General features: G+C 32.6%; 3 protein-coding genes across 3 annotated transcripts; 1 reads left to right on the top strand and 2 right to left on the bottom strand.

Moving 5' to 3' along the window:
- Positions 1–238: 238 nt before the first annotated feature.
- LOC7457746 (uncharacterized) lies at positions 239–4,212 on the bottom strand. Its single transcript, XM_002321571.4, has 6 exons — positions 3,770–4,212; positions 3,265–3,378; positions 2,118–2,198; positions 1,226–1,398; positions 974–1,070; positions 239–590 (listed from the first exon to the last, which is right to left on the bottom strand). The coding sequence occupies exons 1-6, from the start codon at positions 4,055–4,057 to the stop codon at positions 480–482; spliced, it is 864 nt and encodes a 287-aa protein (XP_002321607.2). The 5' UTR covers positions 4,058–4,212; the 3' UTR covers positions 239–479.
- Positions 4,213–6,878: 2,666 nt separating this feature from the next.
- On the bottom strand, positions 6,879–8,986 carry LOC7457745 (heat shock 70 kDa protein 10, mitochondrial). Its single transcript, XM_002321570.4, has 5 exons — positions 8,818–8,986; positions 8,248–8,324; positions 8,078–8,156; positions 7,765–7,992; positions 6,879–7,588 (listed from the first exon to the last, which is right to left on the bottom strand). The coding sequence occupies exons 1-5, from the start codon at positions 8,890–8,892 to the stop codon at positions 7,199–7,201; spliced, it is 849 nt and encodes a 282-aa protein (XP_002321606.3). The 5' UTR covers positions 8,893–8,986; the 3' UTR covers positions 6,879–7,198.
- Positions 8,987–14,790: 5,804 nt separating this feature from the next.
- On the top strand, positions 14,791–18,040 carry LOC7457744 (phosphoenolpyruvate/phosphate translocator 1, chloroplastic). The gene is made up of 9 exons (XM_002322133.4): positions 14,791–15,365; positions 15,600–15,722; positions 15,824–15,976; positions 16,140–16,225; positions 16,354–16,438; positions 16,608–16,727; positions 16,833–16,901; positions 17,450–17,579; positions 17,695–18,040. Exons 1-9 carry the CDS (start codon positions 14,958–14,960, stop codon positions 17,769–17,771), a joined length of 1,251 nt encoding a protein of 416 aa, XP_002322169.4. The 5' UTR covers positions 14,791–14,957; the 3' UTR covers positions 17,772–18,040.
- The last annotated feature ends 285 nt before the right edge of the window (positions 18,041–18,325 follow it).

The following is an 18,325-nucleotide window of genomic DNA, read 5'->3' as shown; positions in this document are numbered from 1 at the left end:
AATTAAAAATTAATTCATTAATAAATTATTTTTCAGTTCATTTTCCATAACATAACCAAACACTGGAAAGTGTTTTCCAGTTCATTTTCCATAACACTACCAAACATCGGAAAATACTTTCCCGGAATTCACTTTCCAAGAATTCACTTTCCCTGGAATTCACTTTCCAAAAGAAAACAACTTTCCTGCAAACAAACGGAGTCTAAATTATTCTTCACTCCTCGGATTCTCACCTCGATTTTAACAAAATCATTTCTACTATAATATTTCTTCGATAAGTTTGTTACATACAACTTTGACAATTTACATCCATCTAGTCTACCAATTGATAACAGCATAAAATCCCACCAAAGAGAAGATGATTTTCACACTTGCCAGATAAAATACACTGTTTTACAGTTTTTCAAACCTTCAATTGACAAACGTGAATGGATGCAGAGGCCCTCCACCCTCTCTGAAGTGAGTCCACATTTCCCATTTCAAAAAGCATCACTTCCATCTCCTAGTATTGAGAGAGAGAACGGCGCAATAGCAACATTGAACGTGGGTGAGCCAGCTTTGTCAATGTGTTTCATCTCAAAGTCACCTTCCTGCAATTGTATGAAAAAAATAGATTTTTTGAGTGTGCCTATGAATGGGAAATATTCATAATTTTCAAAATCGTTTGCACAAGGCGTTTCCCATTAATACACTGCTGGAATTTGTTGGATGGTGAAATGTAAACCAGACTACGTATCCCTAAGTATCCCTAAGTACGGGCATGATTAAGACAGGATTCAATACATGATAAAAACAAGCTTTGAGGCCATAGGAACACTGGCCACATATCATGCTCTCACTTCAATATTCACGGGACCTATTGATGTTGACATATAAGCACAAACCTTGTCCTCATCTGCTCCAAATTAAGGGAAGAAAAGGCAAAAGCCAACAATCACTCTTCAGGAAGAGAAAGAACATCGCCACGACTTACCATTCTACCATTGGGAGTGCAAAGTGGGCATGCAGATGAGTATTCAAATCCTGTCCTAGGAAGTATAACCGGCTGTTCACCTATAACTCCAACTCCCCTGCAGCATGACAAATGATTTGAAATTCATTAGAAGTCAATGAAACGCAAACTGCAGCCCATGCTGATGGAACCAGAAAAGAAAAAGAAAAGCCAAGTCATATAAACTGAAGCATTTTATAAGACTCCTGACCAGAATAAGATAATTTATCTCACCAAAAATTTTCAGTTTTTCCATTGGCATCTGTGATAATCCAGTGTCTTCTGAGAAGTTGAACAGGGCGATCTGAGTTATTAGTGATTCTTATTCTATATGCAAAGAAGTACTGCCCCTTTGAAGGCTGACTTCGGCCCTCAATGTACACGCTCCTAACTTGAACCCTTATCCCCTGAAATAAATGAGATTTGGTTATGATTACTCAAATCAATTTAAACCATTTCTAATATGCATTTTATTTGGCTTCCTCCTTTTAAAGCAACTTCATGTTATCTATGCAGAGTAAAGCAACAGGATGATTACCTAAAAACTCAAACCTAGACCAGATTGTGGGTATTTACTTTGACACATGGAAAAGAGCATGCATACTAGAGTAACTTCGGATTACTTATTGCCAACTCACACATATTTCAACAGCCCCATCCATACTCAACCCATTTATTCTCCCAATTTCAATCATATTTGTGTTATCATCGAAATGATCATGCATAGTAATGCACCTTTGTGTTATCTATTGCCAACTCACACATATTGCAGCAGCCCCGTCCATAATCACCCCCTTTATTCTCCAATTTTGAACATGTTTCCCATATGGAAAAGATCATATACAAGGAGATCAAAACTGGTTATTCAAGGACATCATATGGGTCTCTAATTTAATTATGCTGAAAATAAGTTTTGCAAAGGCCAGATATAAATACACAGGTCAAATTGTAGTATAACAGAGTCAAGGAAGAATGGATAGGATAAAAACATGGATTTATAAGTTTAAATCAGTTGATATGCCTGATGGTAACAGGAGTTACATGAACAAGATGATATCAGTTTATATGAAAACAAAAGATTTATAAGACAGTAAGAACTGCCACGCTGACCAGATAGTTAGCATACCAAGGTAGTTGCATCACTTGAACATTTCAAGAGAGAAAGTGGTGCAATTTCCTTTAGCTCATCGCGATACCTAGTTGCATCCTGCCAAAAATTTACCAAATGGATAAAATTTTATCAGAAACATCCACGGTGAACAGAATGGTATAGAAATAATATGAAATCATGTTTTATGGCATGACTTAGGCAAAATAGTCATTATATAAAAAAAACTGACACCATAACTGTAAAGTGCAACCTCATTCAAGTCCATTGAGTTATATAGGCCTCATTCCAAGACAGTAAGATGTAGGAAGACTGTTACTTGTACTATAATAATTTATAGAATGATGTATATCATTGAAAACTACATTCGATATCTAGGCTTCCAGAAAGTTATACAACGTCCATGCCCTTTACTAAAATATCAAATTCACTATTGGAGTTTTATGCTCATATTTGTGCTGATAGATGATTTAAGAAATAAACAAATGCAGTCACCAGATAAAGGCAAATGCCAGAGCGAAAAGATTGGATATCTTAAGTTAAACTCACAAAATTCTACGAAACTAAACTGCCAAAGCTTGCAGAAAGGTGGTTGGTGCAAGAACTTCTACACAAGACATGATAGATAAAAGCTTAGTTCAATACAAGTTGTCCATACACAAAAGGCCAACTATTTTTAGGACCTTAGATTTATAACTTTTGTTTGACCCATGTTTAAGAACACTCATAGTTTTAGGACTCTATTCTCTCTTCTGAACTCTTCATGATTGGGCAACAAAACCAAAAACCTATAAATCCTAGCGAATAAAACAGAGTAGTTTATTCCAATCCAATCATTGATACTGATAAATGATTATTTTCGACAACAGCATCTGAAGTTAACCCTTTTTTTCCATCGCGACATGAGACACCTGACAGTAAAATAGGCAACAACTGACAAGCTGAAACATTAGAAAAAGATGCAGAATTGAAGAATCATGGAGGCTCAAAAAAAGAAAAAAGAAAAAACAAGATGACCATTTTGACCAAACCCAAATACAAATATTGAATGTTTCCATCTAAAATGAATAGAAATTTCTCCAACTGCTTAGCAGCACGGATAAAACCACTACATATAATAAAATTTCACATTCAAATTGGAAAATGAGACACCACAAACAGCTACCTCAAACCGCTCATCAGCAACTGCCTCCTTAAGCAACCTACGAAGCCGCAAAACTGGTTCCACTTCCTCAAATGATCTCAATGAATCACGAAGTCTTGCAGCTTCTTCATAGTCCTAATATCAGAACAAACAAACTCATATATTTACAAAGATATTACTATCCCAAAACCCATTTTATTGCCAAAAATAAAAATAAATAAATAAAAATCATGCTTCCTGACCATTGATGCCACATTCATTTTGCTTATACTCAACACAACCCAAACCAAAATGAAAGAAAAAGCTTACATATTTCCCAAAGAAGAAATTTGAACCCACAATATATATTCCCTACATTTTCCTAGAAACCAAACAGTGATTAAGCAGGTAATTTACCCAATTAAAAAAAAGTAATGCCAAATCAGAATACTTTTTTTTAAAAAAAGAAAGAAATTGACTTTAATTAAATTCAAATTGTTCCAAAGAAATAAACACAATTAATAATAATAAAAAAAAAAAATGTTACCTCAGATTGTGCAGCAACCTCCATTTGTTGTTTGAGCATAGCATAAGTTTGACTGCGAGACAAAAAGGAACTCGGACTAGGGTCCGAACTCGAACTCGAACTTGAACTTGAACTTGTTCCTTCACCCCCTCCATCTCTCTCAACAGAACATGCTACAATCCGACAATTTCGGTTGTAATTCCTCAAATTCAAACACTGTCTCCACTCCGTACCGAAGCTCCGACCCGGAACAAACCTCCTCGTACCCGTACTAAAATCCGTTAACAATTTCAGATTGAGTGACTGCATTTTTTCCAGAAATAATTTTATGGTGACAGCTGGTGACTAAATCGAGAATTTTAATTGTGAAGTGACTAAATCGGCCGGGGTTATGGTAGTTTAGAGAGTTAGAGGAGAAGGGTGATTTGCGGAATTGGTGGCCATTGTGGGATTTTCCCTTCATTTTTTTCTTTTTTAATTTATGTGTATCAGATTTTTGTTGCTGATTATGGGTGAGAAATTTACACGTTTTGGGTTGGGTTGACAGTCGAAAAATCATTAAGTAATTATTTTTTAAAATATTTTTTATTTGAAAATATATTAAAATATATTTTTTAAAATTTTAAAAAAATATTTTTAACATCATTTAAAAATACAAAAAAAATAATAATTTGAAATAAAATAATATATATTTAGAAAAAACACTTTTAAAATGTAAAAACAAATAGAATTTAATTGATCAAAGAATTATTTTTTAACTTGGATGAAAGTATTTTTATTATATTTGATGATTTTTTATTAATTTCCTGTATTTTAAAAATAAACTCATAAAATAATATAAAATTTCTTTACTAGCTTTATCATAGAAGATACGGTGCTATGCTTGAATAAATTTAAAACCTATGGGTGGATATAGTTTTTAAATGGTCACAAAGAATAAACTTTTTTTTATTAGTTGCTGTCCAAGAAAAAAGAGAAAAAGAAAAAGAAAAAAGAAAAGAAAAAGAAAAAGAAAAGGAGGTTGTCAAAGAATAAACATTGGTTCGAAATCTCTAACATTTCCATGCACGTGTTCGCTACATATTTTATACATGTTGAGATGTCAAGAGGAGTTGTTGATTAGAAAATTATAGAATATTCTGTAAAATTCAATTTTTTTTTTAATGGTTTGTACGTTTTGGATCGTTTTGATGTGCTGATGTCAAAAATAATTTTAAAAAAATAAAAAAAATCATTGACATGCATTTTGACACAAAAAGTTATTTGAAAAACAACCGCTACTACACTACCCAGCACCCTCTTAATTAGCACATATCATTTTTTTCCTCCACGACGCTAATGACATCATTTAAGAATCTTGTGTTATGCAAGTATTACTAACATGAGTAAAATAATTGGAAAACTGATTAAATTGAAAATATTTAAAAAATAATAATTAAAAAAATTAAATTATAAAAAAAACCGATTAAATTAATTAAAATTTTGAAAAAACCGACCTGTTCGGTTTTGGTTTTATAAGCCTGATACAGAAAAAATCAAACCGAACCCGAACCGAAAAAAAACTGGAAAAAAACCGAGTCAAACCGGTTTGAACCGATTTTTGTCCTAAAAAACCGAACCGAAACCGGTCGGTTTGAACCAAATCAAAAATTTCAGTTTAATTTTTTTTTGATAAAAAACAAATCGAATAAAAAATAATCAACCCTAATATTATTATTGGTTTCAATTTGACTTTGCTTTCTTTTAAACTTTATAAATTTATAGGGTCATTTTTTTGCAAGTTTGTTAAACAATGAGGAAAAATTTAAGGAATTTCAAAATGCACGTGTTGTTGGCCCCCTGAAATCCAAGGCTGACGCATGGGCCTAACAGCATGATACTGGCAGTTCAGGCACGTGTTCCTAGGCCTGAATATTTTTTAAAATTATCTAAATGCGTCGTCGTTTGCTTAATTCGTTCTATTTTTTTTTAACAAAAAATAAATAAATTAACGTGTCATTTGCAAACCACTTTTTAGCCATTATATAATAAATGGTTGAAAAATCCATGTAGTGTTTTTTTTCTTTGAAAAATCAAATTTCCAATCTATTTTCATCTAGAAATACTTAAAAAACACTCCTATAACATTAAAAATAAAAACAACTAATCTCCAATTTCAAAACAAAAACCTCCAAATTGGTTAAAAAACACAAAAGCAAAATGGAGAAAAAACTTTTCGCATTCCCAGTCTACATTTTCATGTGATATGATGATTTTGGCCTTCCCCACCAAGAAAAAAAAAAAAGTGAGTTTGATGTTTACACAGTTATCCTTCATGGAAAACAACATGCGTTGCTAAAATAATTCCTTTAAATTTTGATTTTTTTTAAATAATTTTTTTTATATTTTCAAATCTCTACTAATATTAAAAATAATTTTAATGTAATATTAGTTTAGCGGTTAAGATAATGCTATATCTCTACAAGAATGAACACAAGTTCGATCATCCCTAGAAAACACATTTATTGAGAGAAACAACCACAAACCCCGAACATAACTAGTCTTACCTTTTAAAACGATATTAGGATACCCGGTAAAAACAAAAAAAAAATCATACTTAATCAATTATTTGATATTTGCTTGGATAGTAAAATACATTTACTATCCTAAAAATATAAAAAGATCTTTATAGCCTTTTTAAAAATAAAAATAACAAATAAATCACATGAAAAAAAACCATTTTACCCCTTAGCTCAATCTTTTAGCTTAATCTTCTAGGCTAATTTAATGAAAAGTAAAATCATCATTTCACTATTTCGTTCTATTTTGTTAATTTTTGTTTGCTACTTGTCGCAAGAAGGGCTGAATCCAGACTGCCATTTTCCAAAATTATAATAGAACGCGTCCAAAGAAGGATGCACAACTACTGAATAAACATAGAGGCATGAAGTGCACATACCAATAATCCTTCCAGATAAATTAAAACAGCTACCCCTCTAGGGTCACTAGAAATATGAAGCAAATATATGACCCGAATGAACTCAAACACTTGTAAATATCTTTATGATCAGACAAAAGTCAACAAAACTAACAGTGTTTCTTCTCCACATGATTAAGAACAGCAGCACGGAGTGGAACAAGTGAGCAACAATGGCAATGGAAGGGCCTCAGCCTCAATATTGATAGGCAGTTGTCAAATGAACAAACAATCTCCTTCCAGAAAAAAATTTGGTTATTGATACAATAAAAAGGGCCTCAGCCTCAGCATCCATAGGCGGTTTCCAAACGAGCAAAAAGACTAACACATTCAATTTACAAAAGAACAAAAAGACTTAATACATTCAAATTAATCTCCCAAGGAGAAGCCCCCCTACAACGGATATCAAGAGAAGGGTTGCCCCTTTCAGCAAGGAAGGGAAAAGGGACCACTTTTTGATTCGAGGGCTCCTTATTTGAATAAAGAGAAATCCTTCAATGCAGTAAATGACGAACCCCATAAAACAGATGATAGGTCAGGGCAAGGGCGGCGGTAACATCGACAACAGGTAGGATCAGCTTGGATGAATAAAAGAGGAATTGGTAGAAACTATAATAGGTGAAGCAAATCGAACCCGCTTTCAGACAAATAAGACAAAAAAACAAAACTAGAGCAGATAGGTAAGCCCCGGAGATTCTATTGACAATGGAAAATGTTGAATGAACCTGGGGGCTATAAATAGGAAGATGAGGAGATAATGGGCGAAGGATATGTGAGGTATTAGGTTGATCAATGTCAGAGGTCACCTCAATTTGAGGCGTGCCCCTGGGAGGTGGCGGAATACCCGTAACCTGGGTCTTGTTGTCAGTCCCTGTGGAGAAAACCTGGGGTCCCAAAAAAATGAATCAGAGAAGTATAACTGGGCACAGGGCTACATAGAACAGACAAATATCACAAACAGAGGGCCGCATGGACACTAGCACAGGCATGGCAACTTATTGCCCCATTTAAATTTTTTTAAGATAAATATTTGAACACAGATTTGGCAGTAAAGACTCACCCGTGTCTTGATACCAAGTGACAAGGGAGCAACATCAAGGAGACGCAATTCTTTGACACCTCCACGTAAAATTCCACCCTGAATTGCAGCTCCCATAGCCACTGCCCCAACTGGGTTTACTCCCTTGCTTGGGCTCTTTCCAAAGATCCCAGCTACTATCTTTGGGGAGAAGGTAACAGCTGAGGGGGTTATCCTACATCCTTCAGCATTCTCAAAAACTTTGGGATTCTGTACACAGTCATGGAATTAATAAGGAAAAGAAAGCCTAATAAAAACCAAACAGATAAACAATTGGAACAAAAGCCATTCTTACCTTCCCTTCCATAACAGCAGCACATGAATTTGCAGTACCCAGATCAACACCAATAAAATCTCCACATGCAGGTTTTGCACTACACAGAATAGGAAACACTCAATACTTCAGCAAATAGAAAAGAACGGCGAATAGAAACATATACAACCACCAAAAACTTAATAAGCTACCTCAAAGCTCTTGACAAACCAGCCCAATTTTGGCTGAAATTAGAAGAAGCCCACTTTGGACTCACATCATTAGTCAACTGCACAAGGGATGAACACCAAAACTCAGCCATTTCACAATCTCAGCCTCAATTCTCAAACAGATTTTAATGAGCCAGACCAAACACGACTATGGATTCATAAAAACAAAGCATTTTTACAATCATTATCTATTTTTTTTCACAAATATAGATAAAAAACGATTAAATTAACAGCGTCCAAAGCTTTAGCATTTAAAACTTACATATATAAAACATCTCAGCTGATCATTAAGAGTTAAACACAACAATAAATACAAAACAAAAGCTTTAATATCCTAAAAAACAGTGATTATGTAAAGAAATCAAATGAAAAAAACCCAACACGGATAAATCCTTGAAGGGCCCAACTTTCTGAAATACCATAACAAAAAAAAACTTATCATTTATTTATCCCCTCAAGCATCAAGTTAGAGTATCGGTTTGATCTCCTCTAACGAATAACCAAATCAATAAAACTGAAGAAGAAAAGGAGCATAAAAGTTTAGAGACGTACGCTTCTGTAGGACGAAAGAGGAGCGGAGGCGACGTCACGGCGTCGTAGAGAGCGGAGGAGAGCAGCGGTGGCCATAAGTGAAGAGATCTACGAATCTACGGGTTGGAGGCGGAGAAGGACGCGGAGACTCTTGTAGAGGTTTGTCAAAAAGGATTTACAGGCTTTGCTGACGGCAAAATACACCGAATGGTTTCAATGGTCCCTGTACTCTCTTGATTGTTTTACTTTGGTTCTCTTACTATTTTTATTTATATATCTCATTATCATCCTCTTATCTTCTATTTACTTTTTTTCCCCAATTTAATCATTTTCCTATGCTTAAAAAATTAATTATTATTGTATATTATTAGAACGATTTTATCCTCACCTCACAAATTATTAATTCATTCTATATTTAATACAAGTTTTATTAATATACTGCACCACCCATCATCTTTAATATCTTACTTGAACATAATTAAAATTTATTGATATTTTTTTAATTATTAAAATTAAAAAAAAGTATATAAAAATAAAAAAAAAATTAAAATTTTAATTACTGTATATTTTTTAAATACATATTTTATTGGTGTATAATAGGTGGAACACTAAAAACGTTATTTAACAAAAACAAATAGTAGGACTTTTATTTTGAGAAAATTATATTTTATGGTAGGTGATGAAAATAAAAGTAAAATTGAATATTCTAATAAAAAAGCACTTTCTAAATACAAATTTAACACCAGCATTTAATACATATCATTATTGATGAAAAAATATATATTATTATTTAATTATAGATATTTTGGTATATCTAAATAATAAAAGTATATTATAGAGTAAGATTAACATACCGAGGGAAAAACATAATGCCACCCTTATATATACAGTTATTGGATATAGAACAAAGTAATTTTGGTATTTTTTTTATATGTTTATTTCATCGATTATTTATTTATTTGTGGAAATTGATATAGGGACGAAATTGTTGCAAATAAAAAATTAATGGATGAAAATATTTAAAATGTTTATATTAAAATCAAAGACACTTCTAACTTGTTTCTTGAGAATAAACCTAGCGACATAAAACCAATATGGAATGATATTAAAGAAATAATATAAATATATGTTAATTTATTAAGCATGTAACTCGAGTTATTTAACATGAAATATTAAATTTAAAAAAAAACCTTAAAATTTAATTTTTAAATGATTAAATTTTAATAAAAAAAATTAAAAAATAAATAAATCATACAAAAAATAAAGAAAAAAAATAGCAATTATTAGAAGAAAAAATCTCAAGTCCACCCGAGTTAACTCATCAAACTCACGAGATGGATTATGAATTCGAGGTAACTTGATAGAAAGAAATATGAAGAAAATCATAAAACCCAACTTTTTTTTAAAAAAAAAAAAAACATTATTAACTTATAAAACTTGTGATCTGGGTTATTTGATCAAAAACACTAAATATGAAAAAATCACGATGCCCAATTCCCAACAAACTAAATTTTAAAGGATAAAGTTAATAAATAAATAAACCACACAAAAGAATCCAAAAGAAAAATTATTAATTAGAAGTAAAAAGAAAAAGGCATAAGCCCACCAGGGTTAACTCGTTAAACTCACATGAGAGGTCATGAGATTAGGATAACTTGATAAAAAGAAACACAAAGAAAACCACGAAGCCTATTGTATAAAATAATCAATGTTGAGTAGTGAGATCAAAAAGTAAAATAAGTAAAAAAATGATATTAACTCGAGTTAGCTTATAAAACCTGTGATCCAGATCATTTAATCAGAAGCACTGAGTCTGAAAAAACCATGAAACCTAATTTTTAATAAATAAAATATCTAATGATGAAATTGAAAAAATAATCAATTATACAAAAGGATTCAAAAGAAAAAATAGTAATTAAAAGAATGAGGATCAAATTTAAAAAAAAAAACAAATGAGAGGATAGGTAATTTTGGATTGAAGGGTTAAGCTAAAAAGAAAAATCAATTTCACAAAAGAAATAAAAGAAAGAAACCATAAAAAGACTAAATTAAAAAAAATAAATTAAAATCTTTTATCAAAAGAAGAAAGTGAAAACAATTGAAAGTTTTAAAAAAGAGCAAGGAATAAAAAGGAATAAAAAGAACTAGGACTAGAATTGAAAAAAATAAAAAATGATAGATTTGGATTTAATTATAAAATTAAGAAAAAAATCAAAAACTTACAAAAGAGTGAGGGACAAAAATTCAAAATTAACAGAATAAGGATCGATACTCAAATATGCACAACTAAGGGGACTACCCAGGAATTTTAAATGGCCAATATGATTTTTAAAAAAAGAGAGAGAAAAGAAAATAAAAAAAATATCGGTGGCGACTATCCGTTCAGAACCAACCAACACATGCCACCTTTAGAGGAAAAGAACGTCGAGGGAGTTCAATGACAAGACAAAAAAAAGTTTCTCTTCGCTAGAGTTAGCTATACGTGCAGCTCGAAAGCAAATGATGTGCTGACGTGTGCAATGTTTATAAAAAATAAAATTTTGTTTATTTTTTTAATCAAATTATCACATTTTCCTCGTGACCAAATAATTACTGCAACAAAAACTGTATGAAATTACGCAAACACCTATGAAGTCATGCTTTAAGAATTTTGATAATAAAAGTAATTGGGTCATTATACTCTGTTTAAAAAATAACAAACTAAAAATGCAATTAGATCTGTGTTTATTTCTTGCTTTTAAAGATATTACTATGCAAAAAAATAGAAAATGACTGAATTACCCTTTAATAGCTATAAAATGATGGACTGACTCCATGAAAAGACCCTTTTATCTTTTAAAACCAGTTTATCTAATTTTTTTTTATCAAGAATAAAAATATAAATTCATTATTTTTTTGATTCAGAATGAATCACGCCTTTCTATAATAGGTTTGCCACACTGCTTAGATTTTTGTTAATTTAGTATTACAACTTCCATGCACAAAATAGAAAGAAGACAAGTCCAAGCATTGTTGTTCATCTTCTCTTCGATAATCCATTTTTTGTTCTTTTATTGAATTTGCAACGGAAGCAAGTTGCCACGTGGACATCTACACAGATGGACATGGAACTTTGTTTCTTCGTATCAAGCTTGGCTGTGTTTGTTAATCCAACGGCGATAAAAATGGAAAACAGTCGGTTGTTTGATGAATTAATACCTAGTAATTTAGATTTCACTAGTTTATTATTATTAAATTCAAGTTAACGGGTTAACTTTAAAATATCTTGATTTGATTTTTTTTAAAATTTAAATTTAAAATTAAATTATATGAAAATTTTTTCAATATGATTCAGTCGACTTAGCATGTTAAAAAATAACCTAAATGAAAATAACATCATAGAAAGCAAATTGAAACAAATTATAAAGACTAATATAAAATTAATTAAATATTTAATGATAAAATTGAAAAACAAAATTAATAAAAAAAACTTAATATAAATCTAATGTTAAAGAATGAAATTAAAAAAAAATCAAGAAAAAAACACATTTGGTGGTGGGGTGAAGCCACACACGCATCCCACTCGTTGACGTATGCCAACAACTTCTTTTAATAATATGTATATTGTTAAAAGATCAAATCACCCATGTCAACTTGTTTATTATATATAAAAAAACCAATATGAAAAGATATAAAAGCCTTTTTATATAAGTTCAATATTTTCTTGCATTGAAGGGTTTTTAACCCTGTTTGTTTTTGTGTTTCAAAAGTGCTTTTAAAAAAATTAAATTTTTTATTTTTTTTATTTACTTCAAATTAATATTTTTTGGTGTTTTTAAATCATTTTAATGCGTTGATATCAAAAATATTTTTTAAAAAATAAAAAATTATTATTTTGATACATTTTTAAGTGAAAAACAATCTCAACCGCATTTCCATATTAGACTAAATTGTTCTTAAATAACATTTTAAGGTTTTTTTTTTTGCTATTGAGGACAATATTGTCTGTATTGTGTCATTAAAAAACCTAATTATTTTCAATCAACTTAGGTGGATTTCACCTCCACCTATTTTAGTATATGATAGAATATTTTTTTTATTGATATTAACACCACCATACCATATGTGCTAGTAATTAGTTGTTGCCTTGTTTGGTCAAATTTTAAAAGATAGCTAAGCGAGCATACCTTTTTGGTTTGGAGGGTTTGACATATGAGGCATAAAGTTTGATTTGTTGAGTTCTATTAATAAATAAAATTGATGATCAAAAAATTGTTTTTATTGCTGCACAAATCTTCAATTTATTTTTTAATTTTAATTTTTTTCAAGCTTTCAATTATCATTATCATTATTATTATCATTATTATTATTATCACCGTCAGAACGATATTTAACAGTCTCTTTCATGCATGATTTGCCATTCTAGCAAAGTTTTTTTTTTTAAAGCCTTCTATCTTGGTATTTTTCTTCTATGTTGTCTTTCTTCTGAAATCTCCTAGTTTTCTCCACATTGAGGACTGCACGTTTCTAGTTTTTTTAGTAGAGTCCCAATTTGGGTGAGCGAAAGTTCAGATTTTGCTCGATCTTTGACATTATTTTTAGATGGGTAGGAAAATTGATTAGAATCTCCAAGCTCGCCGGAGCAGGCGAAGCCTAACAAAATTGTGAGCCCGAGGAAGTGGTAGCAGTTAGCACCATGCCACCAACCAAGCAATAAGCATTTTCACCATTTTCACTCCCTCGGCAAAATCTTCGAGATCTCACGTGCCCAGTGAACGTCACCGAGCACTAAATGATAGGTTTCCTAATCAAAATGCCGGTTGGTGGAAATACCTTTCAAATCTGGCAACAAAGATAGATCTCTGAAGCCCTTCCCCCTTCCCCCCTCTCCGCTGTTCGTTTTTAAGTTTGAAAAATATTTTTTAAAAAAATTATTTTTTTTAAATTAATGTTATTTTAGTATTTTTAGATTATTTTAATGTATTGCTATTAAAAATAATTTTTTAAAAATAAAAAAATATTATTTTAATATATTTTTAAATAAAAAACAACAAAAACTAAAATTTCAAACACTAAACATCAAAATACAGTCCCCACCTGACCAATTTTTATTTTATGTTTTGTCCACGCTCTACATCCCACTTGGGCAGTGTTTTGTCCACACTCTACACTCAAATTGGGGAGTGTTTTGGATCTTGGAAGAACAATGGGGGGCTCCTAGTCCTAGCCCTCACTTCCAACAACCCATGTAGTGTTCTTTTTAATGAAAAATCAATTAGGTTTTGTTGAACTGTTTACACGAATAAGAATAAAACCAAAAAATTATATAAAAAAAATGAAATTAAAAGAAAAACAAAAAAAAAACAGCTTACATATATGAAGCTTTAAAAAAAAAGGATTTTTTTTTTAAGTTTAATTTAAGGAGATTCATGTAATGGATGAATCCATAATATTAATCCTTTGTAGAATTGAATCTCAGATCTTGTGTAAAAATTTAAATCTAATTCAATAATTAAATAAAAAATTATAAATTTTCTTATTTAATATACTAGTTTGGCGACAAGGCCTCATCTATAAAAATATATATTAGCCTATCTACAACGTTAGACAATGATGGTAGGCACATTTGTTGACAGAAGGACCAAATTGAGGATTTCTATGTAATCAGGGATCTAGCTGCAAAATGGGTTATAAATCGGGGACTAATTGTGAGGTTATCCCAATCGTCAAAAGGATCCCAAAGGTGCTTTTCAGAGTAAGCAAAGTCTATAACAATCAAAACCAAACAAGACTCATGAAGCTGAACGAAAAGAAATCAGAATCTCTCTCTGTTTTATTTACCAGTCTAAATTCTAAAATATTAAAAATTCCCAAAAATATCCACCATTTCCGATCTATTTTCTTCATTAATAATAATAATAATAAAAAGAAAAAAAAAGAAAAAGAGAAAGATCACAGTCCTCTCCTTGTGTTGCCCGATGCAGCCACCTAACATTTCCTTCCAACCTATATATAAAAAAGAAAAAGAAAAAAAATTAAAAGAGAAGAAACTCTCTCCCTCGACGGACTCTCCAACGCTTCCCTCCCAACTACAAAAACCAAACACAACTCTCCCTCTCTAACGCACCAAACATAAGACTCTGTATCTCTTGTTTCTGTCTCTGCTCCTTCGGATCTCGAAAATGCAGAGCACAGCCTTCACCTTCTCTCCTTCCCCCTCTCTCCTCAAACCACGACGCCTAATTTCTTCTTCTTCTACTGCTACTTATTCGCTTCCTCCTCGATTCGATCCAATTCGCGCTTTCTCGTCTTCAAAACGATACGATCTCGACTCTAACAATGTCGTTTTCCCTCGCCGATCCTGGTCCTTGTCTTCTGCTTCCAACTCGTCTCTTTCACGGCCCTGGAACCCGTTGCCTCCCTTGGTCTCCGAGAGTAAAACGGAGCGTTTTGAAGTGAGAGCTACGGCTGTTCCAGAGAGTGCTGGCGAGGGAGACGAGAAGAGTAGTCTGGTCAAGACTTTAGAGCTTGGTTTGTTGTTTGGCCTTTGGTATCTTTTTAATATCTACTTCAATATCTATAACAAGCAGGTTCGTCTTTTCCTTTCTTCTCTCTCTCTATTTTTTTAAAATTATATTGGAATAAATTATGAACTGGAAATGTATAGATCGTTTTTCAAATTTAGCAATATATTAAGTTTTTTCTTTAATTTTGATTCAAATTAACTATACTGATTATTCAGAAAAAGAAAATGAAAATATTATTAGTTTTTCTTATGTTAATGTAGATTGATAAAGAGGATTTTGTTATGCTACTTTTCACAGGTTTTGAAGGTATTCCCGAATCCAGTAACTGTTACTGCAGTTCAGTTTGCTGTTGGGACGGTATTAGTTGTTTTTATGTGGACTTTCAATCTATATAAAAAGCCGAAAATTAGTGGTGCGCAGGTATGTGATTTATGATGCAGCTGTAACGTCTAATATATGCGTGATTCATTCTTTCTGTTGTCGAGAGGGAGACTTATTTTTGTTTTATTTTATTTGAGTAGCTTGCTATGATTCTGCCGTTGGCGGTGGTTCACACCCTAGGGAACCTTTTCACTAACATGAGTCTTGGAAAGGTGGCTGTTTCATTTACTCACACTATCAAAGCTATGGAGCCCTTCTTCTCGGTTGTCCTCTCCGCTATGTTTCTAGGGGAGGTACAGTTCTTGCTTTTTTCTCATCTTTTGCATCTCCTGGATAGGGAGTTTACTATTATGTTCATTTTGGTAGCTAATGTTGCTGTTACGGTTTGAATGATTACTGTTTCTGTCAAATACTGGTTAAGTTGCCATAGCTCTAATTTTTATCTTTCTGTACCAGATGCCTACCCTCTGGGTGGTTGGTTCCCTTTTACCAATTGTTGGTGGAGTGGCGCTTGCCTCAGTCACCGAGGCCTCTTTCAATTGGTAAGGGATGCTTATGTCTAGTCATTATATAATTACAGTCACAGCCACCCAAAATTTTAGGTATGCACTTTATTTTGAGCTGTTACTGATGTACTCTATTACGAATTTATCATTGTGTATTTCAAAAGGGCCGGTTTTTGGAGTGCAATGGCTTCTAATTTGACAAACCAATCTCGTAATGTCCTCAGCAAAAAGGTTATGGTTAAGAATGAGGTAATTCTGCCTTCCCAACTTCATCATGGCTTTGGTACATGTTGGACTGAACATTTTGGTTTTGCTTCCCAATTGAACTAAACATTTCCATAGTTGGTTCGTATTGCAATATTCTAGTACTTCAATTTGCTTTAGATTGGTGCATGACTAATGGTTTGTTCATGAACAGGAATCTATGGACAACATTACTCTTTTCTCCATCATAACAATCATGTCACTTGTCCTATTAGCCCCTGTGACTATCTTCATGGAAGGTGTCAAGTTTACTCCAGCATACCTCCAATCTGCTGTGAGTTCTTCTGCAGAAAAAATTTGTAACAGAATTCTTGGTTAATCAAAAAGCATACTCGATATGAGTCCTTGTCTGATATGCTTATCTGTTTTTGTGTGACAGGGATTGAATGTTAAACAGGTATACACCAGGTCTCTTATTGCTGCGCTGTGTTTCCATGCCTATCAACAGGTAAGGTTGCTTTGTGTTTTTGATGTTTCTCTTTTTTTCTCCAAACTCATAGGTCATCTATTCCTAAAGAATATTTTGTTTTTACCTTTCTAGGGTTTTGTCGATTATGTTTTTCTGTCTTTGTAGTACTTTCATCTTGTATTTTTGAAAGTAATCATCTTTATATTTTAATTTGTCTTCACCATGGAAATTTGCCTTCTTTTGAGCATTTTACTTCTTGGGTTGTTTTTAGCGGACTAAATACCTGTTATGTTCAACTAGTTATGCAAGGAAAAATGAAAAAAAAAAATAAATCGCTCGTCAGTGCAATTGATCCCTGCCTGGGGTGGTGCTGGGAGTTAAGGAGGTTAAACAACTTGAAATTAAAATAAGAAGTGTGTGCAAGTGCATGTATATGGTTGCAGCTCTGTTTCTCTATAAAATACAGGCTGTAAGAGGTCATTGTTTGTCCAAGTGATGTGTGCCATTATAAAGGAAGTTGTGCTTTGTAAATAACTCTTTTTTTTTAAAATAGCCAAGTCTGATCTTTTCGGGATTATACACTGCAGGTTTCCTACATGATATTGCAAAGGGTATCCCCTGTTACACACTCAGTTGGTAATTGCGTGAAGCGTGTGGTTGTCATTGTGAGCTCCGTCTTCTTCTTCAAGACACCCGTCTCGCCTATCAACTCACTTGGTAAAATTCATGTTTTGATGTCACAGCAATTCATTCCTTAATTTGCTTGCATGCTTGTTTCATTGTATCACGCTTTCCTCCTTTCTTATGATTTCTTCACATGATTTCCATTCAGGTACTGGCGTTGCTCTTGCTGGAGTTTTCCTGTATTCAAGAGTGAAGCGCATTAAGCCAAAGCCAAAGACAGCTTGAAGTTCCGGGGAGAGATTCTGCTGTTACACTTGGGTCATTAGATGATAGCATCCATATTATTGCATTCAAGAACATGTTTTGTAGATCAGGCGAGGAACTCATTTAGGTTTTTCTGTACTTTGGTTTTTTATTTTTTTCCCCGGGCTGGTTTTACTCTCTTGTGAACACCCAATCAAAAATTTGCAGGGTGCAAGCAAGTTTGCCGTTTGTTGTCTCTGAAAGAACTTATAGTTTTCCCCTTCTATATATCCTGACTCAAGTCTGCCAAACTTGTCTTTAAGAAATAAGCATTTGGCCGCCCGTGGCATTCGATGGATTTTCCAGGCAGACTGGAAGCTTTGTGCAAAATCCAGTTCATTGGTGGCGAGGGAGTGTTAAAATGATTCCCTATTGTTTTATGATAGCTGAGCTGAATATGAAATGCCGGCCTTTGTGGTTTATCCGATCGTGGATTTTTAATCAGGTGTTATCTTCGATGAAAAACAAAATTAAGGCATTCATAAAAAGAAAAAAAAGAGAAAAATGGCCGCAATTATCTCACTCATCGGTTTCTT

The sequence above is a fragment of the Populus trichocarpa genome, chromosome 15, assembly GCF_000002775.5.
Source record: "Populus trichocarpa isolate Nisqually-1 chromosome 15, P.trichocarpa_v4.1, whole genome shotgun sequence".
In the NCBI taxonomy this organism is placed as follows: Eukaryota; Viridiplantae; Streptophyta; class Magnoliopsida; order Malpighiales; family Salicaceae; genus Populus; species Populus trichocarpa.
Note: the sequence above shows the minus strand (reverse complement) of the source record. Positions and strands in the feature narration are given on the sequence as shown.

Coding starts and splice junctions, on each gene's coding strand:
- LOC7457744 (XM_002322133.4), top strand. CDS start 14,958: ATGCAGAGCACAGCCTTCACCTTCTCTCCTTCCCCCTCTCTCCTCAAA. Junction 15,366..15,599: donor TCAATATCTATAACAAGCAG/GTTCGTCTTTTC, acceptor TACTTTTCACAG/GTTTTGAAGGTATTCCCGAA. Junction 16,728..16,832: donor CAGCATACCTCCAATCTGCT/GTGAGTTCTTCT, acceptor TTTGTGTGACAG/GGATTGAATGTTAAACAGGT.
- LOC7457746 (XM_002321571.4), bottom strand. CDS start 4,057: ATGCAGTCACTCAATCTGAAATTGTTAACGGATTTTAGTACGGGTACG. Junction 3,379..3,769: donor AGGTTGCTGCACAATCTGAG/GTAACATTTTTT, acceptor TTCTGATATTAG/GACTATGAAGAAGCTGCAAG. Junction 591..973: donor GCACTCCCAATGGTAGAATG/GTAAGTCGTGGC, acceptor ATACAATTGCAG/GAAGGTGACTTTGAGATGAA.
- LOC7457745 (XM_002321570.4), bottom strand. CDS start 8,892: ATGGCCACCGCTGCTCTCCTCCGCTCTCTACGACGCCGTGACGTCGCC. Junction 8,157..8,247: donor GGTTTGTCAAGAGCTTTGAG/GTAGCTTATTAA, acceptor TATTCTGTGTAG/TGCAAAACCTGCATGTGGAG. Junction 7,993..8,077: donor CTGCTGTTATGGAAGGGAAG/GTAAGAATGGCT, acceptor GACTGTGTACAG/AATCCCAAAGTTTTTGAGAA.